Source organism: Miniopterus natalensis, chromosome 17 (genome assembly GCF_054644295.1).
Source record: "Miniopterus natalensis isolate mMinNat1 chromosome 17, mMinNat1.hap1, whole genome shotgun sequence".
Classification (NCBI taxonomy): Eukaryota; Metazoa; Chordata; class Mammalia; order Chiroptera; family Miniopteridae; genus Miniopterus; species Miniopterus natalensis.
In genome coordinates, this window is record NC_142097.1 from 42,515,417 (window position 1) to 42,539,796 (window position 24,380).

General features: G+C 59.8%; 2 protein-coding genes across 5 annotated transcripts in view; one reads left to right on the forward strand and one right to left on the reverse strand.

Moving 5' to 3' along the window:
• Positions 1 to 10,697, forward strand: part of TMEM94 (transmembrane protein 94) — a 30,659-nt gene extending 19,962 nt beyond the window's left edge. For 2 of the 4 annotated variants that reach the window (XM_016212436.2, XM_016212435.2), the window contains 26 exons: positions 226 to 377; positions 732 to 834; positions 1,034 to 1,120; positions 1,380 to 1,496; positions 1,773 to 1,829; positions 2,096 to 2,200; positions 2,341 to 2,505; positions 2,674 to 2,883; positions 3,426 to 3,741; positions 4,000 to 4,173; positions 4,544 to 4,646; positions 4,767 to 4,984; positions 5,707 to 5,888; positions 5,978 to 6,116; positions 6,368 to 6,483; positions 6,612 to 6,711; positions 7,030 to 7,138; positions 7,349 to 7,538; positions 7,760 to 7,837; positions 8,129 to 8,214; positions 8,452 to 8,533; positions 8,822 to 8,970; positions 9,057 to 9,151; positions 9,256 to 9,349; positions 9,521 to 9,691; positions 9,831 to 10,697. In XM_016212436.2, the coding sequence (XP_016067922.1) occupies positions 226 to 377; positions 732 to 834; positions 1,034 to 1,120; positions 1,380 to 1,496; positions 1,773 to 1,829; positions 2,096 to 2,200; positions 2,341 to 2,505; positions 2,674 to 2,883; positions 3,426 to 3,741; positions 4,000 to 4,173; positions 4,544 to 4,646; positions 4,767 to 4,984; positions 5,707 to 5,888; positions 5,978 to 6,116; positions 6,368 to 6,483; positions 6,612 to 6,711; positions 7,030 to 7,138; positions 7,349 to 7,538; positions 7,760 to 7,837; positions 8,129 to 8,214; positions 8,452 to 8,533; positions 8,822 to 8,970; positions 9,057 to 9,151; positions 9,256 to 9,349; positions 9,521 to 9,691; positions 9,831 to 9,903 (3,471 nt within the window). In that variant the 3' untranslated portion in view covers positions 9,904 to 10,697. The remainder of the gene's footprint in view (positions 1 to 225; positions 378 to 731; positions 835 to 1,033; positions 1,121 to 1,379; positions 1,497 to 1,772; positions 1,830 to 2,095; positions 2,201 to 2,340; positions 2,506 to 2,673; positions 2,884 to 3,425; positions 3,742 to 3,999; positions 4,174 to 4,543; positions 4,647 to 4,766; positions 4,985 to 5,706; positions 5,889 to 5,977; positions 6,117 to 6,367; positions 6,484 to 6,611; positions 6,712 to 7,029; positions 7,139 to 7,348; positions 7,539 to 7,759; positions 7,838 to 8,128; positions 8,215 to 8,451; positions 8,534 to 8,821; positions 8,971 to 9,056; positions 9,152 to 9,255; positions 9,350 to 9,520; positions 9,692 to 9,830) is intronic. The other 2 variants (XM_016212438.2, XM_016212437.2) reach the window with 1 other exon arrangement.
• CASKIN2 (CASK interacting protein 2) lies at positions 10,654 to 24,105 on the reverse strand. Its single transcript, XM_087826337.1, has 20 exons — positions 24,039 to 24,105; positions 22,379 to 22,877; positions 18,744 to 18,795; positions 18,132 to 18,229; positions 17,588 to 17,733; positions 17,386 to 17,481; positions 17,168 to 17,298; positions 16,881 to 16,989; positions 16,432 to 16,540; positions 16,123 to 16,217; positions 15,410 to 15,668; positions 15,179 to 15,300; positions 15,029 to 15,089; positions 14,823 to 14,914; positions 14,535 to 14,645; positions 14,355 to 14,456; positions 14,102 to 14,240; positions 12,462 to 13,937; positions 12,148 to 12,370; positions 10,654 to 11,723 (listed from the first exon to the last, which is right to left on the reverse strand). The coding sequence occupies exons 2-20, from the start codon at positions 22,470 to 22,472 to the stop codon at positions 11,633 to 11,635; spliced, it is 3,606 nt and encodes a 1,201-aa protein (XP_087682463.1). The 5' UTR covers positions 22,473 to 22,877; positions 24,039 to 24,105; the 3' UTR covers positions 10,654 to 11,632.
• Between the last annotated feature and the right edge of the window lie 275 nt (positions 24,106 to 24,380).

The window sequence follows — 24,380 nt, forward strand, 5'->3', positions numbered from 1 at the left end:
AACAGAGAAGGGCTGGGACGTCTTTCTCCACCTTGGCCTGGTCTTTCTTCCGTGATCCTCAAGCTGCCAGGAATCCAGTCCCACAGGCCCCACCTCAACTGACTCCTTGCTCACTGATGGTCCCTAACCTCATGAGACGTCTCTACTTAGCTGGGACTGTCAGGGAAGGGTGGCCTCCGATAGAAGCCTTTCACTGCCCTCCCCCCTCCCCTTTGTACCTGGCAGGATGATGAGCACATCGTCTTGGAGCCTGGAGACCTGTTTCCCCCTTTCTCTCCGCCCCCTTCCCCCCGGGGAGAAGTGAAGAAAGGGCCACAGAACCCCCAGCAGCACAGGCTTTTCCGCGTCCTTGAGACCCCTGTGATTGACAACATCAGGTAGGGGTGCTGCCCTCCCTTTCTCTTGCCCTGCCCCTGACCTCTCCTCTTCCCCAGTGCCTCTTTGAGCAGGGGGCAGGTGACAAAGAAGGAGCCTGTCCACACTGAGGCCCTTAGGACAGGCTTCCATGTAGGTTCCTCTCTTTAGTGTCTTGTGAGCATTCTCAGACTGGGTGAACACTCCTCGCCCAGTCAGAACTCTGAGGGGATGGCTCTGGAGGCCAGCACAGCCACTCTTCCAGGGGCCACTGGCTGGAGCTGAGGAATTGCAAGGAATCTCAGGCCTCAGTGATGCTCAGTGAAAGTGTAGGTGTCTCGCCTTTCCCCTGAGCCTAGGGTCACCTCTTTCTGCAGATGGTGCCTGGACATGGCCCTGTCCCGCCCCATCACTGCTCTGGACAATGAGAGGTTCACGGTGCAGTCGGTGATGCTGCACTACACCATGCCTGTGGTCCTGGTGCGTGAGGCGGGGCTGCAGGGGAGAGGGAAGCAGGGGAGCCTCAGAGCCAGCTCAGCTGAGCGTGTGAGTGGAGACGGGTCCCAGAGTGAGACAGCCAGTGTCGGGGATTGAAAGGGCAGAGGAAGGGGAGCCTCAGAGCCTGGGTCCTTCTCTGGGGCCGGGGTTGTTGAGGCTGCACCTCTCCCGCTCCCAACAGGCCAGCTTCCTCATCACCAATGCTCTGCGCTTCATGCTGAATGCCCCTGGCATCACGTCCTGGCAGTACACACTCCTCCAGCTGCAGGTAACCACCCTCTGTTCCTCCCTGTCATGCTTTCCCTTCCTGAAGGCCAGGTCCCCGTGTGTTCCCTGACTGTCCTTCCTCTGCAGCCCAGGGGGTCCCTCAGGCTTCAGCTTAACAGCACCTGCTTCCCTTCCTCCCTTCCTGCCCACCGCAGCTGTCCCTTCCACTCAGGGAGTGACCTGGGGGGTGGGGAGCCCTCTCTCCCTCCCTGGGGCCAGCAGCTCTTTGGGAGCCCTCAGTGTGGCTCTCTCTCTCCCAGGTGAATGGCGTCCTGCCCATCCTCCCCCTGCTCTTTCCAGTCCTCTGGGTTCTGGCAACCGCCTGTGGAGAAGCCCGGGTCCTGGCTCAGATGAGCAGAGGGTCCCCTAGCTCCCTGGTAGGTTTTTCCAAGGCATTGGGGGAACCTGCAAAAAGAACAAAAGCAGGAACAAAAGAGGGAGTCGGCGGTGCCCCAGTGAGCAGGAGTGGGAGTCCAGCCCTCCTGCAGGCCCAAGCGCATGGGCGGGCCCTGGGCAGTTCTCCAGGGCGTGAGCCTCTCCATCCAGAAGAGCCTTCATGCCAGGCCCCGGGGCGAGGGGGCACCTGTCAGCTTGGAGGCTTGTGTGAGGACGGCAGTGTCCTCCCTGAGGCTCACCCCCTTTTCTCTGTGCAGCTGGCCAAGTTCTCCGAGGATACCCTCAGCAGCTATACAGAAGCTATCTCCACTCAGGTACACTCACCCGGGGTGGATTCTGCCCTACGTCCCTTCTGGAACCCTGGGACTCCCTGACTTTATGACCTTCTAGCCTCCAGTGGGCTCTTGGAGCCCCTAGTCCCCATCACACATGGACAGTGTGTTGCTGCCCTGTCCGGACAGATGCCTCCTCACCCCAACTTCCTGATGTCCCCTGGACTGTTTCCTGTGGTGGCCCCAGAGGCTCTCTCCTGGGAAATGTGGCTGAGTCCCAAATGGCCTCATGGATGTTCTCCCACCAGGAAATGCTACGCTGCATCTGGAGCCACTTTTTGCGGGTAATCCAGGGGACGTCACCAACGCTGAGCCATAGCTCCAGCCTGCTGCACAGCCTGGGCTCCGTTACGGTGAGGAGGGTCCTGCGGGAGGAGCCTACCTCAGTGGGTCTGCTTTCTGGCTGCGTCTGGGTGCCTGTCTGCCATTTAAGTGTCCCCTGGCAGGTTGGGGAATGCCAAGCACCTTCCCCCAACCCCATCTCTCCCTGCAGGTCCTATGCTGTGTGGACAAACAGGGGATCCTGTCATGGCCAAACCCCAGCCCAGAGACCGTGCTGTTCTTCAGCGGGAAGGTGGAACCTCCGCACAGCAGCCACGAGGACCTCACGGATGACCTGTCCACCCGCTCCTTCTGCCACCCTGAGGTAGAGGAGGAGGTGCGGCCGGTGGCCTGGGGAAGCATAAAGCTAGGAGGGGGGCTCGGGCACCATTAGGACTTGCCTCTGGGCAGTTCAGGCGGAGCCCCCGGGCAAGGCAGGGAGGGATGCCACTGCCCTGCCTTCCTGGTCCAGATGGCCTCGGGACTGTCTCCTTGTTCTCTTCAGGCCCATGAACGAGACGCCCTCCTGGCTGGCACCCTGAACACTACCCTGCACCTTTCCAATGAGCAGGAGCGTGATGACTGGTTTGCTGATGGTCCCAAGCCCCCTGAACCCTACTGTCACCATAAAGCACACAGCCGCAGCAAGCACCCATCCGGCTCTAACGTGAGCTTCAGCAGGGACACGGAGGGCGGTGAAGACGAGCCCGGCAAGGTGAGAGGAGAGGGCAGAGAGCAGCCCCCACGGTCAGGCTCAGGACGTCCTGGCCTCCCTGACTGCAGGGGCCCAAGGGGTGCAGCCCAGTGGCATGGGTGGTGCCTAAAGCACAGCTTCTCGGGTCTCAAGGCGTGGCCAGGCAGGACGCCTCCTGTGGCTTCGCCTGGGGCTTCTCTGTGAAGTGGGCCCTTGCCCTTTCTCCAGATCTCACTGAAGGCCATTGGTGGGAGGAGGCCCCTTCTTCCTAATCACTGCCGTCTAAAGACAGAGAGCCAGTGGCTCCCTCTAAAATATTTTCCCTGGTGAAAAAGGTCCTTCCTTGTTTCCTCCTGTCTGGTCACCCCCTTCTTAGGCATTGCCAATGTCCTTGAGCACAAAGTCTAGAAGCAGCCAGAAGCCCAAGAAGGACAGGGTGGGGATTCCTGGGAAGGGTGGAGAAGCGTGAGCATGCTGTGCTGGGAAGGGGGGGGCCTTCTCTCAGGGGCACCCCTGCACCCATCCCAGTCTGAGGCCCCTTTTCCCCTCCATGTTTCCCCCAGATGCAGCCTGGGCTGGAGAGCGAGCCCTATGAAGCCGAGGACTTTGTGTGTGACTACCACTTGGAGATGCTGAGCCTGTCACAGGACCAGCAGAACCCGCCCTGCATCCAGTTTGATGACTCCAACTGGCAGCTCCACCTTACCTCCCTCAAGCCCCTGGGCCTCAACGTGCTGCTGAACCTGTGCAACGCCAGCATCACCGAGCGGCTGTGCCTGTTCTCGGACCACCTGTGCAACATCGCCCTGCAGGAGAGCCACAGCGCCGTGCTGCCCGTCCACGTGCCCTGGGGTCTCTGTGAGCTCGCCCGCCTCATCGGTGTGTGGCCACCGACCCCAGACAGACCAGTTCCAGGCCTGATGTTTATCCAGATCACCATGAACCCTCTTAGCTCCTGGTCGTCCCCTGTAACCAGGCACTGCTGTCTGACAGTCTTCCTAGTCTGGAGAAAGAACTGTGGGATGGAGAGATGGGAGGAGCCAGCCAGCGTGGATTTCATCCATGTCAGGGAGGGGGGCAGTGGTGTGGGCTTCCTCCCAGAGGCCCAGAGGACCTGATGCTGCCCTCCTCCTGCAGGCTTCACCCCTGGAGCCAAGGAGCTCTTTAAGCAGGAGAACCACTTGGCGCTCTACCGGCTCCCCAGTGCCGAGATGGTGAAGGAGAGCTCCCTGGGGAGGCTGTCCTGTGTCACCAAGCGGCGCCCCCCGCTCAGCCACATGATCAGCCTTTTCATCAAGGACACCACCACCAGTGAGCCTCCCGCGCCTGGCCCACACCTTCCAGGAGCTTGGGCAGGGCTCTTCTCATCCCTTTTAGGGCAGATGAGCACTAGACAGCTTCCTAAGACCTCACATATGGCAGGGATTGAATTGAGGGACAGGGCTGGGATGGTGGCAGTCGCAGAGGATGGGACTCTCGGAAGGATGGGCAGCATAGTGCCTGCATTGCAAGCCCAGCTGTGTTCTGCACAGGCTTGCTATGGTGAGGCCTGGATAGTTCCCTCCACCCGCAGGAGCTCTTTAGCGCTGTTTTTGAGAGTGGCAGTGTTACCTGTGAGGGCAGAGTGAGGGGCAGGGTGGCTTGGGGCACTCATGGTCTGGCCTTTTTATCCCCTTCTCAGGCACAGAACAGATGCTGTCCCATGGCACAGCGGACGTGGTCTTGGAGGCCTGCACAGACTTCTGGGATGGAGCTGACATCTACCCTCTTTCGGGTTCTGACAGGTGAGTGAGGAAGCACACGCCAGTGGCCAGAGCATTCGCTCAGGCTGCCTGCCTTCCCGGCTCATGGGCCTGGGGTGTCCCAGGACCACTCACCTCACTTCTGCCCTGCTTCCCTGGCAGAAAGAAAGTGCTGGATTTCTACCAGCGAGCCTGCCTGTCGGGTTACTGCTCCGCCTTCGCCTATAAGCCCATGAGCTGCACCCTGTCCTCTCAGCTCAATGGCAAGTGCATCGAGCTGGTGCAGGCACCTGGCCAGAGCAGCATCTTCACCATGTGCGAGCTGCCCAGCACCGTCCCCATCAAGCCGAGCACCCGCCGCAACAGCTGGAGCTCCGATGGTACCGTGTGTAGCCGCCCTGTTGGGGGCCAGGAGCAGGGAGGGCTTCCTGAGGCCCATGGAACCCATTGTAGCAGAGGGGTCAGTGGGCACAGCCCTGGGCTCGGAACACTGCAGTGGCACTCACCATCTGGTGATGTGGTTGAGTCCCTTTGTCTTATGTATAAACTAGGGGCTTGCTCTGCCCTCCTCACGGGTTCCTTGTGATGCTCTAGTGGGACGATATTTAGAACATCACTTTCTTTGAAAGTTATGCAACAGCAGCAGTTGTAGAGCATTAGCTTATTTGAATCAAGACAAAAGGCTAGGTCACAAACCCTGCTGGAACAGAGGAACTCAAAGCTCCCCTGACCCCCCACCCCTCCCCATCCACCAAACACACAGGGTCTTTGACCCAAGAGACTATGAATTGAAGCCGTTGTCAAGGGTGGGATCAGCCCCCTTGCCCCAACCAGGGCTGGGCTGTTGTTACTTCGTAGGATTGTCACTGGACTGATGAGTGCCTCTCATTGTCTTTTCTCCTTCATGTGTCTGTTGGCTCCTTCATGTGTCCCGGCTGTGTGCGTGTGTGACTGTGTGTGGTCTCTGGGCCCCTTGTGCTCTTTGATTTGGGTGTGGCATCTGTGTGTGTGGCCCCGGGCTGCCTCCTGGAATTTGCTGGTTCCTGGGTGTCCTGACTGGGCTGTGTCTCGGCTGGTCTTTGTGCCTTGTGCCGACCTGAAGAAGGGATCGGGGAGGTGCTGGAGAAGGAAGACTGCATGCAGGCCCTGAGCGGCCAGATCTTCATGGGCATGGTGTCCTCCCAGTACCAGGCCCGGCTGGACATCGTGCGCCTCATTGATGGGCTGGTCAATGCCTGCATTCGCTTCGTCTACTTCTCTCTGGAGGATGAGCTCAAAAGCAAGGTAGAGAGAGCCACCCCCTCTGCCGCCACTGACCCTTGTTCCCCCGGGCTTTTGGGGTCCATCTGTTCATTGCCATCTGCCTTTTGCAGGTGTTTGCAGAAAAGATGGGCCTGGAGACAGGCTGGAACTGCCACATCTCCCTCACACCAAATGGCGACATGCCTGGCTCCGAGATCCCTCCCTCCAGCCCCAGCCACGCTGGCTCCCTGCATGATGACCTGAATCAGGGTGAGGGCAAAGGTTTGTGGTGGGGATGAGGGGGGTGTGAGTGACTCCCCCCTTGGAGCTATACTAGAGAGAGCCCCATGGAGCCCTCCTGATACATACATTCCCTTGGAAAATGGCTCTAATCTCCGTGCAATAACGGCAGTCCACGGGAGAGGAGACCTGCAGGCAGGAAGTTCTGTGCCATCTGCAGGGCAAGGAATGGCCCCCAGAAGGCTGGCTCCATGGTGAGGGACGGGCTTTCCTCTCCATAGTGTCCCGAGATGATGCAGAAGGACTCCTGATGATGGAAGAGGAGGGTCACTCAGACCTCATTAGTTTCCAGCCCACGGACAGTGACCTCCCCAGCTTCCTGGAGGACTGCAACCGAGTACGTCAGCAGGGCTTGCCCCCCAGTCCCCTGAAAGTGGTACATGGCTGGTCCAGGACAGAGAAAGGAGGGTCATATGGGACCCTTGTCCCTGACTCTGAGGCCACTGGCATCTCTGCTTTCTCCAGGCCAAACTGCCCCGGGGCATCCACCAGGTGCGGCCCCACCTGCAGAACATCGACAACGTGCCCCTGCTAGTGCCCCTCTTCACCGACTGTACCCCTGAGAGTGAGTACTGTGGCCATGGTGACTGTGCAGCCTGGTCCCTTCCACTGAGCTCTGCCAAGGCCTGGGCACCCCATGGGCTCTTGAGGGGATGTTGGTTTCCCATGCAGGGAGCAAAAAGACCTGGCTGGGAGGAGCTGGGAAGTCTAGTGGGTTGGAGCTGTGGGTGTGCACAGTCCAGGGAGTCAGAGTGTCATACGATTGGGTAGGATGGTCCCAAAGGGGAGCCCACTTCCCCGTCTCCTGTCCTATGGGTCTCTGCCCAGTGCCCCAGATGGGGCTCCCCCTGCCTGACTCTGTGCCCTCGACCTTGCCCTGCAGCCATGTGTGAGATGATCAAGATTATGCAGGAGTACGGGGAGGTGACCTGCTGCCTGGGCAGCTCTGCCAACCTGCGGAATAGCTGCCTCTTCCTCCAGAGCGACATCAGGTCAGGGGGACCCACGTCTCCTCCTGGGGACCCCAGACTTGGGCTTGCATGGGGCGGGGGCATATGTTATGGCCATTCTTGCCCTGGTTGAGGGGACCAAAGGACCTGGGCATGGTGAGGAGAAGAGGGAGCAGGTGCTCGCCCTGTCCCGTGGGAGATGGGGTCTTGCCTAGTACAACTGATGGGTTTGCTTCCCCCTACAATGCTCAGCATTGCCCTGGACCCCCTGTATCCATCCCGCTGCTCCTGGGAGACCTTTGGCTACGCCACCAGCACCAACATGGCCCAGGCCTCCGATGGCCTTTCTCCCCTGCAGCTCTCAGGGCAGCTCAACAGCCTGCCCTGCTCCCTGGCCTTCCGCCAGGAGGAGACCATCAGCATCATCCGCCTCATCGAGCAGGTAGGGGCTGGGGCTGGTGGCAGGGGCAGGGGTACAGGGCCTGCTTGGGTTAGGGGCGTCACGACACAGGACGCATCTGGGCTGCCAAAGGCCTGTTCACCTCCAGGTGCAGCTCTCCCAGGCAGTTGGGTTTGCAGGAGCAGTGGGGCATCTGGCTCTTGGCTGAGGTTTGTCAGCTATAGGGTCTGAGCAAGGCCACATCTGTCCCTCCTGGTCCCTAGGCTCGGCATGCCACCTATGGCATTCGCAAGTGCTTCCTTTTCCTGCTGCAGTGCCAGTTGTCTCTCGTGGTCATCCAGGTGAGCCAGGCCAGCAGGGACATTGTCCTCTCCCTGCTTCTTCGCTCGGGCCAGTTGAGTGAGACCAATTGGGAGGCTGGGAGGTTGCAGCACAGTCTGGGGGCTCCCAAAGCCCCTCTGAAACCTCTGGGCTTTTAGAGATGACCCCATGAGCAGAATATTGTTCCCTCCAGCCCTGGCTCCTCTAGGCTAAGACGTGAGTGTCTGGGCACAGGGCGAGGGAGCCTTGGGGCTCCCAGCATCCTGCTGTTTGTCAGAGTCTAATTGTGCTTCCTGGCTCTCCTGGTCTAGTTCCTCTCTTGCCTAGTCCAGCTGCCACCACTGCTCAGCACCACCGACATCCTGTGGCTGTCCTGCTTTTGCTATCCTCTGCTCAGGTGAGAAGCCGGCCGCCCCTCCGTCCCAGGCAGGCAGGGTTGGGATGTCACCGAGCACCTGTTCAGGGAGCCCTGCTCAGTGCTCACCTCCTCTGAGCACCAGGAGGGCCCCCTTGTCTTATCCTTCCTGCCCACCAACCCTGCCCTCACTCCCAAGACTCCCAAAAGGCTCTCCACATGGGAATTGGGAACCAGAGGGTCACAGTTGCTGCCCTTCACCCAGTCTCTGCTTTTCAGCATCTCTCTGCTGGGGAAGCCCCCCCATAGCTCCATCATGTCTATGGCAACAGGGAAAAACCTTCACTCCATTCCTAAGAAGGTAAGTGAAGTGGGGCCTGTGAGCCTGGGCCTTTCCCAAGGAATGTGAGTGTGGAAGGGGCTGATCCTTGAGGAAGGGTGCCACCAGGATGGGGCTTCCATCAGTGTCCCCAACCAAAGGGGAGGTGGTGGTAGAGCTGGGAAAGATCCTCGCTGGGGCGGGCAGCCTGTGCTCCTGTCCCCCCACCCGGGGCCTGCCCATTTTCTGAAGAGCCCGTTGAATCCGAGTGCCAAGTCCCGAGTCCTGAGGGCCGTCACCTCTGCAGTGACAGCCTCCTTCCTCCTGCAGACCCAGCACTACTTCCTGCTCTGCTTCTTGCTCAAGTTCAGCCTCACCATCAGCTCCTGCCTCATCTGCTTTGGCTTCACACTGCAGAGCTTCTGTGACAGTTCCCGGGCCCGCAACCTCACCAACTGCTCCTCCATCATGCTGCCGAGGTGGGTCCCACCCCGGGCCCCCACCCCAACCCCCAGTCCACTTTCCTGGGGCCCACAGGGGCTGAGCCCATGCCTTGCTTTGGCAGCCATGCCGACACGGCCCCAGCCTGGTTTGGTGACTTTGCCAACGGGCTGCTACCAGCCCAGAAGCTCGCTGCCGCTCTGATTGTCCTGCACACTGGTGAGGGGCGCTGGAAAGGGGCCAGTGGTGGCTGGTGGGGGTACCCTGGGTACCAGGCCTCGGGCCATGGCAATTGTGACACCCCCTTACCCCATTTTCTCCAGTGTTCATTTCTGTCACCCATGTGCATCGCACCAAGCCCCTGTGGAGAAAGAGCCCCCTGACGAACCTTTGGTGGTCCGTGACGGTGCCTGTGGTGTGAGTATGGTTTAGATGGAGGGTGGGAGGAGGGAGTGGAGGCTATGGTTGGAGGGTAAGGTTTGGGCCAGAGATTGAAGGGTGCCCTTCTTGAGCTACTGTTGTACTGAGAAAAGCAGGGAAGGGAGCAAGAAGACCCAGATTTATAGTGCTGCCACCTCCTTCCTGCAGGCTGCTGGGGCAAGTGGTCCAGACGGCGGTGGACCTGCAGCTGTGGACACATAGGGACAGCCATGTCCACTTTGGCCTGGAGGACGTGCCTCTGCTGACGTGGCTACTGGGCTGCTTGTCCCTGGTCCTTGTGGTGGTCACCAACGAGATTGTGAAGCTGCATGAGATTCGGTGAGTCACTCCCTCTGGGCCCGGGCACGTGCCCTAAGCCTGTAACCCTCTGGGCACCATTCCCTTGTCTTCTTGCTAACCATCTCTACCTCCTCTTGTGTCCTGCCCTGACCCCTGATTTAATCTCCTGCCCCACCAGGGTCCGGGTCCGCTACCAGAAGCGACAGAAGCTGCAGTTTGAAACCAAGCTTGGCATGAACTCTCCCTTCTGAGCCATTGGCCACAGTGGCCATAGTGGCCCTGAACCCTGGGGCTAATACCAGACCCATTTCTGAGTCTGGGGAGTTGGTATCATGAATGTTTCAGGGTTTACTCTTGTGCCCCATGGCATTGGAGGCCCAGATCCCCAGGCCAGACCCAGCTGTCATCTTGAACCCTGGGGCTACTGTGAAGCTAATGAGCAAAGGCCATGTCAAGACAGTCCTGGCCCTTCTCTGGGCCTCACCAGGGGCATTCTTGAATGTATGACCTCATGTATTTAGCAGAGGGGCTCTCAGCCCCCTCCTCCTATGGGCTGTCCCTCTTCAGGGTCCCTTAACCCAGCTCTGTGCTCTGGGGTCTCTGGGCAGGCCATGAACCCTGGGGCCAGGGCCTCAACCTTTTTGGGAAGAGCATTGGCAGCAGCTGGGGGGTGGGGAGCTTGAGTCAACTCTCTAGGACGCTGTGGAAGGCCAGGTGATGGTGCATCCTCCCCATGTCCTCCCACCCTGTCTTCCTGGGGTAGGGACCTGGATGTGGTCAGGCACTTCCCCTCCCTCCCTCTGTAGGGGAGCCTCACAGAGACCTAAAGGTGGAAAAGGGCCCCCACCTTGTCCTAGAGCCTCTTCCTGTGCCTGCTGTCTAGCTGGGCATGAGTCAGTCTTGGGGATACGGCCCAGGGATCCTTTTAGCCCCCTGCATAGTTCTCCTGTGAGAATGTTTTTACTGGTGTATATTTTTTACTGGAAATGAGCCTTTTAGGAATGTAGACTGGTTTGTATTAAAACTTATAAATTGCTTAAGAAAAGCTTGTGGCTGGTCCATGAGGAAGCCACTAAGGGGAGGAGAGAGGGCCCAAGCCTTCCTCTTTCCACACCAACAGGAGCCCAGGGGTCCAGCTCAGAGGTCCGTAGCACAGATCCAAACACACAGGCCAATCATGTGGAATGACACTTTCATTGGCGTTAGTTGGGGTAAGAGGTTAATGGTTACAGAGCTGGGGCCTGGCCAACCAGCTCAGGCTTCCAGCCCTGAGGTGGGCAGTGGGCACTCCTGCTGTGGTCTGAAGACCCTCCCCCACTGCATCTTCTCAGGCAGTTATAGATAGAATAAATTCCATTTAAAATATATGCATTTCTCTCTGCTTAAAAAATAACATTTACAGTTGAAAAAGTTTGGACTTCAGGGGTCTATTAATCCCACTGCCCCCACCCCCACCAGCTTTGTGTCACTTCAGGCAGGCAGGGGAGGAAGCAGCTTCTGGCCTGGGCATTACCACCACCGCTGAGCAGGCCCTTGGTGGTTTATTTACATGTCCTATGTACACCTGTGGAGACCCGGCCAGACACACTGCCTCTTCCAGCCTCAGCACCAGGACAGCACAGTAGGTGGCAAGAAGACCTTGGCACAGGAACTTGAGACACTTGGCAGGGGGGTGGGGAGGCAGAGGCAGCACCCTAGATGCTCTGCCACCACCTCTCTCCCTGGGGAGGAAGCTCTTACCAGGGTCCCTGTCCAAAGGGTAGGGCTCTTTGCTCAGATTATACACCGGGGGGGGGGTTTGCTATTACCAGGTTCTGACAAATTCCCATGGCCCCCCTAGAACTGCAGTGCTGACAGCCACGGGCTTGGAGCAGCAGGAGGGACCCTGCTATGGTAGCAGAGCTTCTTCGGTGCTAGGGCAGAGGCAATGGACACTGCAAGTCCTAGTGGGCAGTGCTGAAGGCTGCAGGTTGGTCCAGCTCAGTCCAGCATGGCATCCAGCTGGTCAGCCAGGGCGTCAAACATGGTGCTAATGTCATCCAGAATGTGCTTGGTAGAGGTGTTGGTGGGGCTGCGTGAAAGAAGGACTGGGTCAGATCAGCCAAGTATCAGATCACCCCGCAGGCCCAGGGCAAGAGAGCTGTTACTAAGTGCCTGGTTGGTACCAAGAGCTTTCTAAGAATCTTAATTCTCACAACCTCCAGAGTCAGTAGGAGTTACTGTCCCTTCCTTACACGTGTGCACTGAGGTTCAGAGGGGGGAAATGACTTGTCCAACCTCATGTGCCACCAGCTTCCCTGCAGGTCAGATGACTAAGTGACTCTAAAACCTGGGCTCCTCCCATTCCAACAGGGGAGTCCCAGACTGAGGATCTGCCTGTGACACCCCTGCTCCCCAACAATCCCAGGACCCCCGGAAAGAGGATATGGGAGGAGACTTTCCTAGCCTCCACCTTTCCCTCCTCTGCCTAACACCCAGCAGCTAGCACCCCTCACCCCTCTTGCTCCTCAGCGCCAATGCTCTTCTCTGCGGCCCGCAGTGCAGCTGCCAGGGACGAACTGGTCTGTTCCAGTCTCTGCTGGGCCTGGCCAGAGCCCGCAACCCCAGTGCTCTCTGGCCGAGGCGGCAGTACAGGCCGGGGGCCAAGACGGGGAGCCAGCTTAGGGCCAGAAAATGCCAGCTGGGTGCAGGCCACAGACACAGGCTTAGGAGCTGTTCCTGCAGAAACAAAAAGGTTGGCTTGTGACTCAACTGGACTAGACACAACCCCTGTAAACAGTGCCTGGTCCCCGCACGCCCTGCCTCATACCTGCTCCAGGCACCTTGATGAGGGCAGCAGCAGGAGCTGGGGGCTCTGGTTCCACGTGCGGCCGGCTGCCTGCTGAGTTCTCCAGAGCCAGCCCAGGGCAGGAGGGTGCAGGGGGCTGGGTCGGGGGGCTGGGATAAAGAGGGGCTGGAGCTCCTTGAGTTGGAAGGCTGCTAGGGTCAGGCTGAGGAGGGCTGGGACAAGCTATGGGGGACTCGCTGGGGGTCTGGGAGGGCAGGGGGACAGAGGGGCTGGGCGTGGCAGTGGCCACGCCGAAGGCTAGAAGTGCCGTCTGCAGTGGCTCTCTCTCCCGGCATTTGGGTCTCCGCTTAACAGTGTCTGACTCTGTGAGGTTGAAGTCGAGGCCGGTGGGCACCGGTGTCTCCCGGGGTGGGGGACCAGCTGGTTTTGGCCGCTGTTTGATTGTCAGGTTCCCCTCCTCTGCAAATGGGAGCCCTTCCCCTGAGCTGCCCCGGGATGGGGGTGTCCCCTCGGGCCCTGGATCTTCTTCCTCCTCCGTGTCTGATGCGGGGCCAGCTGCGGCAGGTGGGACAGGGGGCTCCGATGGGCCAGTTGGTTCACTCAGTGTTCGCCTTCGGGGCCCCGGGCACCCCTCTTTGGACCCTAGGCTCCCATCTAGTGGAGGTGGCTCTGGTGTGGGGCTAGAGACAGAGCTAAGGCGCTTTGGTGGAGGTGGGGGGGGGCCTTTGCGTCGGGCCCGAAGGGCAAAGGACTGGCTACGTGGAGCCCCTCGAGCTGGGGTCTGGCTAGGACTGGTTCGGACTAGGGCACTACGTCCTGGTCGCCGAGTGAGGGTGGCATAACTGCCCAAGGCACTGCCCACTGGCCCTTCAGTCTCCCCCTCTACCTCCCCCTCGGCCGGGCCAGGCCGGCTCAGGCTGTGGGACCGGCGCTTGGGCCGAGGAGGGTCCGGAGGAGCAGCATGGGAGCCAGCCAAGTATGAGAAGGCCCGGGGTGCACCCGGAGGTGGCCCTGGGGCTGGGCCAGAGGGTGAGCCCTGTGGGTACATAAAAACATAAGGGGGAGGCCCTTGGCCAGGAAGTGGGGAACAAAGCTTAGGGGGCCGCTCTGTGCCCTCTGGAAGGTTCCTTTCCTGTGGGGTGCTGGGGTCTCCACTACTGGGCTGGGGGGCAGGCTGTTCCTGTGAGTGCCCAGACCCTCGTGAGCGTGCTCCAATGCTCTCCTGGCTTGGGGACCGGGCAGGGGGTAGGGGGAGTGGCTCAGGGCCACCCCCTGCCATGGCTGCCTGTAGCTCTGGGCTCAGCTCGCTGCCCTGAAAAGTGAGGAGGCGTGGGCTAGCCACAGCAGGTCCATCCCCGTTCTCCAGCCCCTCAATGGCCATCAGCTCTGGGCCCCGGGCCAGTCGGCGGCTGCCCTCGCCTGGGGCCTCCCCCTGCAGCAGGCCCCGCCGAAGCTCGGCCAGACGCTTCACACCCAGCATAAGCTTCTTCTGATGACCTGAGAAGGTGGATATAGGTGGCAGGGTTAGCTGGGGCTGGAAAGCATCCCCCCTTTTCTCTTGAACCCCGTTCTCTTCTGGGCCTGGACCCTGAAAATATTTTGGAGACCCCTGGAGGTATGTGGGTGCCTGGCCAGAAGGCCATAGTGCAGTTGGGGCTCACCAAGCTTGTTGACGCCAATCTCCTGCAGCTCCTCCCAGGTGAGGTCGGCTACCAGCCCCATGGAGTCGTAGCCGCTGCTCAGCAGCTGCTTGTGGTACTGCGGCAACCCCAGCGCGCACAGCCACTCCAGCAGGTCCGCCTGGAAGAGCACTGCCGTTGGTTGGAGTGGGCTCCCCACCCAGCCCCCACCCCAACCCGGGAAGGCACCACAGCCACAGCAGAGGGTGGGACCCCGAGCCAGCTGCCTACTCACCGGGATGTAGTTGGGCAGCCACTCTGTGATGCTGAGCTGGGCGATCTCTGAGGCAATCTTTTTCCTGTGCCCAGGCTTGGTCACCCCAATGGCTGTCAGGTCCTGCCACACAGAGTCATGCAATCAGGCCTCCTCCCCTGTCCGCTGGACCCTCCACTGCTGTCCTGCAGGGGCACCTACCTCGGGCGTCATGCGGCTGATAGTTGGCACATCGTAACCAGCCTGCAGAAAGTGGGCAGTGTAGCCTTCTAGCTGGAACTCACTCAGCCAGTTATAAATGGCCTGGGCATCCTGTGGTGTGTCAGGATGGGGGTAAAGTTAACAGAGTCCAGTCTGCTGAGGAGGAGCCGAGGCCAGAGCCCAGCCATCTGCCCAGCCTCCCCTAGGGGCCTGGCCTGAGTGACCTGAGAAGGGACTTAAGTCCATACTGAAGCCCATCTAACCCTGGGCCCCCAGTGGAGGTCATACCTTCCCCTCCAGTAGCTGCTCCGGCCTCACATCCTGGGTAAAGAGCTGCTCCCCAGAGTGACAGTTAGCCAGAGGGCGGTGGCTCAGGTTGTCTTTGAGTAGGGACAGGAATGGAATCAGGGGTGGCAGGATGAAGGGGTGCCAAGCCCTCAGCCTTCCCCCCTGCACCTCTCTTAGCCCATCCAGGTCCCATTTACCCTGCCTACCTGCCAGGGATGGAGGGTGTAGTCCTGGCAGCAACTGGTCCTCTCCAGCAGAGGAAAGGGGCTGCGCACAGGGATAGAGCCGACTCAGTGCTCAGGGAAGTGGCAGCAGGAGGGGAGCCCTGCCCCATCTTAACGCCCCCTGCCTCCTACCTGGGCGTTCTCAATAAGGAGCCCAGTGCTGTGGCCGTTGGTGCCCTCGGAACTCTGCCCGCTGCCAGCACTGCGGATACTGCCCACGCTGCCCTCACTGCCCACGCTATTCCTGTCACCTGCTGCAGGGGGCAGAGGCAAAGGGGTCAGAGCCCCAGTTGACCCTGCCAACAGCTGATTGGCAGCCAGACGCCCACCCTGGTGCCAGTGATGCCCGCTGGAAGGATATACCTGGGCTGTCTGGGCTGAGGCCCACCCGAGGGAGCTGGCCATAGGCAAGAGGGTGCAGGGAGTCATCAGCAGGGGGCTGCGGTGTCCGAGAAAAGTTTGGGCGCAGGGGGGTGGGCACAGAGGGGAGGCGGGGTGTAAGGATGCTCCGCTTGCTGACCACCTCGACAATGCCAGGGGGAAAGTAGCCCACACGGTCTGTGCCTCTCTGGCTCTCATGGATGTGCCCCTTCCAGCGGCCATCGGGATGCTGCTCAAGCACCTGTGGCAGATGGGGGAAGGGGAGGCAATGATTACTTCCTGTACCAAGCAAGGGCAGGCGGCCAGCCCTGCAGCTGTGGTCCCCTATCCCCAAGAAGCTGGTCTCTGATGCTCACGTCAGCCCACAGTTCTGCCCCTGCTGTCAGCATCCAGCCCAATCCCCCATGTGCCTCTAGAACATACAAAAGAATCCTGGAGTCAGCCCAGATTAAAATCCCAGCACCACTGCTTGCTAGCTGTGTGGCCTTGGGAAGACACATTAATTTCTCTAAGCCTCAATTCTGTCATCTCTGAAAAGGGAAAGGTGATAGCACCTACCTTACCTGGATTGGGAAAAAGATCAATGACGCAGTTCATATAAAGACCTTAGCACAGAGCCTAGTCCACAGTAGGTACCCTAGTAAGTGGCAGTAACCACCTATATCCGCAGAGGAACACCTGCACTGGGTCCTCACCGTAATGACATCCCCCGCCCGGACATTGAGGGCAGTGGGATCATGGAGGTTCCAGAAGTCCTTGAGCGCTCGAACCTTCAGGATCCCTGAGGCCTCTAAAAGAAGAGGGAGGACAAGTGTCATCTGAGGGTCCTTAGGATGTCCTCCTACCCCTTTGGTCCCCTCCATGACCCTCACCCAGGGCCCTGCCTGATCACCACCACAGCATTCTCTAACTAGCCCTAACTAGTGACATCCACTCCTGCACCACTTCCTGATACCCACTGGATGGAGGATCCCTGGGCTGGGCCTTCTCCCCGCCACACGCACCCCGCAGTAGTTGCTTAATTTCCCGGCTGGCCTGGGAGGTGGTGAACTGATTCACGATGTCCAGTGCCGTCTGGTTATATGTGTTCCGAATGTTCACGTCCACCCCGCCCTAGGGACACAGGGCAGAGTGAGCGTGCACTAATCACTCTGCTTGTCATTTCCCCCAGTCCTCCCGACTACCCAGGAGGTAGGCACTATTTCCATATTTTACAGATGAGAAAATGGAAGCTCAGAAATAAGGTCAAGGCCGAGCTCAAGGTCACTCAGCTAGTAAGAAGCAGAACTGGGGCTTGAACCAGGTCCATCTTTTTTCCAGCCACTTGGCCACCACCCATGCCAAACACCATGTTAGTGGGGGACACCTCTCAGAGCCTCCACAGCTGGTCTCGGACCCGGCATCCGGTGGGGCTCTGTGTGCACCTGCAGGATGACCAGGTGCCCACACCCACCTCCAGGAGCAGCCGTACCACCTCGGTCTTGCCGTACAGAGCAGCCTCATGCAGCGCCGTGCCTGTCTTGGTTTGGCGGTTGATCTCAATCCCGGCTCTCAGGAGTTGCCTGTGGAGGGGAGGGGAGTCACAAGGGTGGTGGGGGCGGGAGAGGAAGCCAATTGCTGGGGGCATGGGAGAGTGACCCAGAGCAAGGGTGAAGAGGGCAACAGGGCAGGGCACCGAGGGGACATTGCCGGCCCCACAGGAAGGGGATGAGGAAATGAAGGTGGGGGAGCGGTGGCTACCTGATGACCTCTCTGTGGCCATTCTTGGCAGCCAAGTGCAAGGGCGTGGTGTAGTTGGGATCACATGGGTCCTTGGCCTCACCCTCCAGCAGAGCCACACATAAGTGGCTGTTCAGCAGCAGCTGGGCCACCTGCAGCAACCAGCACCCACATAGAACCTCCTCTTGAGACCCCCGTAGACACCCAGAACCCAGCGCCCCAAGGGCTGCAGGCCTCACCTTGAGCCGCCCAAATTCACAGGCCAGGTCCAGGGGTGTCTTCTTGGCCTTGTTGACCAGGCATGGGTTGGACTGATGCTGGAGGAGCATTTCTGACTGGGGGTGACGAGGGAACCGAGTGAGGGGTCTGGCCTCGCCAGCCCCTCTGTGCCAGCCCTGGCCCCCTGCCCCAGCGCCCCTGTGGGCGGGAGGGCTCACGTACCACTTCGTAGTGGCCATACTGGGCAGCCAGGTGCAGCGGGATCTGCCCGTCTAGCGAGGCGGCATTGACAGCCGCGGAGGCCCGCAGCAGCAGCCTCACAGGCTCCAGCCGGCCCTGCCAGGCGGCATAGTGCAGCGGGCGCATGCCTGCAGAAGGGAAGGTGGTTCTGAGAGATGATGTGGGGCCAAGGGAGGGAACCAAGCAGGATCTGGAGCCACCCCAGCTGGAAGGGAGACAGACCCAGCGGAAGCAATGCTGGCTTCACCTGGGTTTGGTCAAGAAGAGGTCTGGCTGTACGAGGCTGAAGCCAGAATCCCACCTTGCCCACCATGGGTGATCTGGTGACTCACAACAACAACCTAACCTCAACCTCATCTGGATATTGGGATATCAGTACCACCCACTACCCAGTAAGCGATGGAGATTAAAGAGTAAAGCATTTACAAGCCCAGAGAAACTACGCCAACATCTACCGGCACTGCTATGCTGTAGCAGAAGCAAGCTCTGACCACAGGGCCTGCTAGGGGGCACACAGGGGTCTCACCATTGCTGTCCTTGATGTCCACGGTGGCCTGAGCTTCCAGCAGCAAGGCTATGAGCTCCAGGCTGCCCCCCAAGGCGGCATGGTGGAGAGCAGAGAATCTGGCGTGGTGGGACACATGGTGGGGGTGTCAATAAGCAGCCCCTACCCCCCAAATCCTTGTCTTTCACATCAGACCCATCCTGGGGGCTGGCAGGCCTGGGTTACTTGCCCACTGTGCCCCCGCCCCCACCAGCCCTGCCGTGGGAGCGCAGAGCAGCCGGGCAGCAGAATGAAAGGGCTCAGTGTCTGGGCTGAGAGGCCTGTTTGTCTGGCCTCCCCCCCCAGCCGGCCCAGGGGAGGGGGCCGTGGGAGCAGGAGCCTGAGGGCTCCTATACTCTAGGGAGAAAAGGGGGCCCAGTAGCAATCTGACCCAAGGAGGCCCCCAGAGAGGCACCAGGGCCCCTCCCCTCTCAGGGGCAGGACCCCTCCCTCCCATCCTATACAGGCAGGGTGCAGAGCTTTCAGCAAGCACACTCCAAGGACCAAGCCTGAGAGGGGAAGGGGCCCTCGGCCTGGGTCTCCCCGTCGCCCTCCACCCCCCCAGCCCTCAGGAAGCGCAGGGCACACACTCACCCGTCAGCATCCTGGTAGTTGACATTCAGTCTCTTTGTGGAGCCGAGAAGCTCTGGGATTCAGAGAAGGAGGCATAAGGCACCCTCGAATGATCTGCCCTTAGCCACACCCTGGCCCAGTGCTCCCTCTCCATCCACCTCCCAAATCCAGCTGACCTTTTGGAGTGCAGGAGAGCACCTGCCCCATGGCCTTCTAATGTCCTGTCCCTATTGCTCCTCACCCTGGCCCATTGGCCCATCAGCTCGAGGGCACCGAGTGCAGGGAGCTGCAGCAGCAATGGCCTAGCTTCCCTGGGTCCCCAGCCCAGCTCATTTATAGAGCCAAGGAGGTGGGGAGGGGGGACTGGCATGCCATGCCCTCAACAGACAAACCCACGAGCGCATGGTTAGCATTCCTGCCTGAACGGGCCAGGGAACGAGTCTCATTGTCCTGCTGGCCAAGGGGGCTGGGAAAGGAAGGAGAGGGGCACTAGAGGCTCAAGAGTGGAAGGGCAGATGCCAGGGCCACAGTGCCCAGCCCTACAATATCCCTGAATGGAGCACAGTAGAGAAGGTGGTGCCAGACAGACCTACACTATGCCCTGGCTCTGCCACGAACTAGCTGTGTGATCTTGGACGAGTCACTTAATCTCTTAGGCTCAGTGTCGTCATCTCTAAAAATGGGCTGATCACAAAACCTGCTCACAAGGGTTGAATACCCCTGTCAGCATGCAGAAAGTGGGAGCTATCACCACTTAGCACCCCTTACACGTTAGCCACTATCACCAAGAGGCTGTATTCCAGCAAAAGCTGGTACAGTCCCCGTACTGGCCCATCTCTGCACCCACAGGCCCCAGGCAGGAGACTCTCTGCTGGGTGGTGGCAAGAGAAGCTATAGGCATGGGATGATAGTTCATCCCCCTCAGAGACAGGGACAGGATTCATGCAGGTGTGTTCCATGCATGAGTCAGGGCATCAGAGGGGGTGAGGGAATGCCTGTCACAGGCGGCCCCTGCCTCCTGCTGGAACCCACCCCTGCAGGGAAGGAGGAGGCCTGGCTCAACCCAGGCAGGCGGGGTGCCAAGCATGCTGGTCCAGGCCTGCCCCCAGGCCCTGGTGGGCCCCTGAATACCCCAGCAAGACAGGGCCTCATTCCAACAGGGAAGGACCAACCCTGAAATGACAAGCAGAGCATGGGATGGGGAGGGAGGGGACAGTTACATTGAGGGCTGAGCTGAATTCCGCTTCTGCTGAAAAAGTAAATACAGAACCAAGGAGTGCCTAAGAAGTGAGAAGTGGGGGCCACTGAGAAGAAACGCAGGCCACCCAGTCTTCCTCTAGCCCCCTTGGAAAGTCCTTGTTACACAGAACCATTCAGGGCAGTGGAAAGAACGGGGGCCCTGGGACCAGGAAGTGCCTGGTTCAAATTCTTCCTGGCTGTGTTACCTCTCTGAGCCTCAGAAAAGATGATGAGGTCAGCATGGAAGAGATACAGAAAGTCCCTCCACCTGCTGCCAGCCTGGACTGTCAGGGATGGGGCAGCTCGGTGGTGAGGTGCAGCCTCTGGGGAGTGCCAAGACAATGTGACAGGAGAGACAGGAACAGGGGCAGGGCCAGGCTGGGTGGCTCTGTTCTCTGCAGAACAATGGCCGGAAAGGCGGTGGGGGAGAGGCTCACAGTGACTGGACTGGGGACCTTGGCAGGAGGGCGTAGGGTCCTGGTTTTGGCCTGGCTCCAGGCACTTCCCCTCCAGCACAACCTTCTTTCCCGGCCTGGCTCTGAGGGGTGGAAGGGTCACTCCTGATTTAGGCTTGGGCAGAGGATGTGAGCTCAGCGGGCCACCCCCAGCCCACTCCATTTCCGCTGGCCAGAGGAGACAGTTCAGAAAAGGGAGTAGGGGGGAAGGAGGGAGCCTGCACTTTCAGAACAATCCTAGGTAATTCTGATAAGCAGCCAAGTGTGGGAGCACGGCTTGTCTGTGATCTGCCACACAATGGCCGGGTGACCTTGGGCTCTTTGAATGTCAGTTTCCTTATCTGTCAAGTGGATGTAGAGGTAGGGAATTAGACGGATCACAACAGTTCATGAACTGCAGGGTCTGCAAATGTCACCCTGTGATTTCCTTTTGGTTACCAGCTTTCCCAGCTTCTCAGAGGACTGGGAAGGAAGGTACAGTGACAGGGCCTCAGGAGGAGTCCCAGGACCCTGTCACTCTGTGCCTGTGACCATACTCTGTGCAAGTCCCTTTGGGGGCTCGGGGAAGGGATTGCTTCCCCCACAGACATTTTCCTCTGAGCACAGGGAACCCTCCTGGAGCCTAGGAACCCAGCTGCGAGGTTCCCACCACCAGCCACCAGACCCCACCCACTTGTCCTCCTTAGGACCTCATTTTGAGGCCCCAGGGCTATGAGGCCAACAGCAGCTTAACCAAAGCCCCACTGGGCAGGTTGCCAAAAACAACACAGAGGTAAGGAGAGAAGGTGAGTGGCTCCTACTCTTGGGCCTCCAGGGACCTTTAGCACCTTCCTCTCACTGTGCTCACCCTATACCCACTTCACCAGTGCACAGGGACCCCCCCCACAGCTCCACCTCCCTATACCCTGGGTCTCCTGCCCTGGTATACAAGTGGGAGCCTCTGGTTCCTGGGCCCTTAAAATCCTTCCTTCTGGCACCCACACTAGCAGGTGTGGGTGGGGATAATTAGATTTTTCATTAGCCAAGGTGTGTCTTGGGGCTATAGTCTCAGTACTTGGGGGACCCTCTCTCCTCCAGCCCCAGTGTGGTGGCAAGAGCTACCTCCTGCCCCTGCTGGTATAGAAACTCAAAGGGACAAGGCCAGTGTCCTCCTGGGATGGCCCAGAGAGCTCACCCTGAAGCCCAGAGGTCTAATCTCCTTGGGGTCTCACAGCAGAGGTTCCCAAGAGATGGGGCTCAGGTATGGCCACCTGGGCATGAAGCCCCCCACAACCCTGTCAAGAGTAGAGACCCCAGGCTAAGGAGAAACCTCCGGAAAAATAGCTTGGGCCACCCCCACCAGGGAAGACAGGCAGGTAAGTCAGGGGAAAGGGGCTTTAGCAAGTGGTTGGGTAGTGTTGGACTTTGTTTTAGGCAGTAGAACTCTCTCTTTAAAGCTATTTTACAGACATCCCCATTAAACTAAGACATAAATGCTGAGATGACCTGGCTGAAGTGGTGGTGGAGGGGTGGGGGATGGAACTCTATTTGTTGTCTTTCCCAATCCATTGTCAGAAACCCCATGGCTCCAGAGAACAATCTGAAAAACCACCTGCTGGAAGAAAACCCCACAAGGGCAGGAATTCCGGTTGTTTCATTCACTGCTGAGACCTGATGCTTTAGAACAGAGCCGGGCTGGTGCACGATAGGCACTCAAAAAAATGTGAATGAATGCACTTCAACCCTTTTACTTTACAGATGAGGAAACTGAGCCCCAGAGAGGTGAAGTGATTTGCCTAAGACACAACAGCAAGGGGGACCCAACTTCCTCTCTGGCTCTCACACACAGAGGCACTCCTTGTATAGAACAAGATAGTTCTCCCACCCTACATCCCAAGGTCACAGTGACCCCCAGGCCCTCTCTGCACTCAGGGGAGGGTCTCAGGAGATCTCAGCTGGACAGTCACCCCATCAAGTACTCACTTGTCTTTGCAGCCTTGACTTTAGCCACCAGCTTCTGCACACCAGTCACATCTCCGTTCTTGACGGCAAGGATCAGGTCCTGTTCACGACCCATCCTGATCCCTGGGCTGGGCTCTGGGCTCAGACGTCCAGGAGAAAGGCAGGAAAACTGGTCTAAGCCAAGGCGTCAGGGTGCCATGCCTTGGCCCTTCGGAGGGCCAGGCGTCCTGGCAGGGTGTGTCTGGTGTCTCAGGCAGTAGGTTCTTGTCAGGCACTGACAGGTACTCCAACAAGGTGCTTCGTGAGCTATCGCCACAAGCAGGAAAGCCAATCTCTGAGGGGGTGGAGGCTGCTCGGAAATCTGGACAGATATCAGCTTGCAGCTTCCGACAGCCCCAGGATGGGCTGGGACTGGGCACGCCGATCTTCCCAGCGTGGCTCAGGAGCACCAATACCCACCCAGAAAGCAGCCAGCATTCCCTCGGGCCTTGTGCAGCAGCAGTGGACAGGTCTCAGGGGTCTGGAAAAGATGCAGTGCCTCCGCTGAGGGCTGGGCCAGAGCCCGCAAGGGTCCCAGGAGCAGGGCTCTGAGGAACAGCAGGGCAGGGCCTCCAGGGAGCCCCCAAAACACCCTGGCTGCCCTTATGAGCCAAGGGGGGGGCTAAGGCATTCAGAGCTGGAAGGGAGCTGCCTGCATGAGAGGAATATTTGGAGGGGGGAGAGGTGGCATTCTGGGAGGGGGAGGCTGAGTCACTGGGGCCCCAGGGCACCTGGCAGCATCTCAACCTGGGGCAGGCTGGGCAGCAGCCTGTTCTCCACAGCCTAAGGGGCTGACACCCACGGACAACTGGCGTTCCAGGGGGTGGGGCCTGGGAGGGTCAGGCACAGGCAGACAGGAGGGGTCATTCCTTGTCGAAGGTACCTGCCCCAGACTCCTCCCTCCCCACGCTTTGCTATAATAGCTGCATGCTCTAGCTGCAGGGCTCTTCATGAATTCAGAGTGGAGTGCGGAGTTTATGGCCCCCCATTTCTGGCGGGGGTCTGCCTGCCGGACAGGGAGGCTTTACAGCACCTGTTGCTGACCTGTCCTCACCCCTTATGCGGGATGGAAAAGCAGCTGGGCAGAGAACAGAGACAAGAGCTGGGGCACTGCTGGCAAATGGGGCTGCCTGGCCCCCCCCAAGCCTGAACCTGAGGCCCAGAGCCCCCACTTCCATGCAGAAAAACCTGCGTCAGTTCCTCACTGGCCACGAATTTGTTGCCCGAGTCCTGTGGCATGACACCCGGGCAGGCCTGGGGCTCTGGCTGGGAACCCCTCACTCCCCAAACCGTCCCAAGCCCAACCCAGATGGCACTCCCTCTCGCGGCCCGCGGCCGACGGTGGGGGAGGGCGCCCCTGGCAGTGCCTGGGGTCGGGCTGGCTCCCCCGCCCCCCGGAATGCCCGCCCAGCGCCGCGCAAACCCCCAACCCCAACCCGGCCCGGGCCGACCTGGGGAACAAAGCGGCGGGAGGGACCGACTGGGACCAGCGCCGGAGGGACCGATGCGGGAAGACGGAATGAGGAGGCGCGAAGGAGGACGGAAGGAGCGAAGCGACCGAGGCGCCCGCGGGTCCCGCAGGAAAAGTTAGTCTGTGCCCGCCCTCCGGCGCGCTGACCCCCCTCGGGCCACGCAGCCTCACCTTTCCCAGCCGCCCCGCCGGGGGTCCGGTCGGCCCTGCGCGGCCCCTGGCGCTCGGACGGCGGCTCCGCTGCCCCCCGTGCCCCCTTTCTCCTCCGCCTTTTCCACGGCCGGCTCGGCGCCTCCCGCAGGAAATCCCGCCCCTCCCCCCTCCCTCCCGCCGGATCGGGAGCGGAGGGACCGTCCCGGCCGCGCAGTCGAGCTGTCAGTCAGGGCCTACGGCCCCGCCCCCATCCGCGCCAGGCCCCACCCCCGTCACGCCAGCGGGGGCCCGAGAAGCTGGCCGGTCAGCGCATGCGCCCAGGTGAAGCGGCGGGTGCGGGGGGCGAGGGCTCGTGCCCCT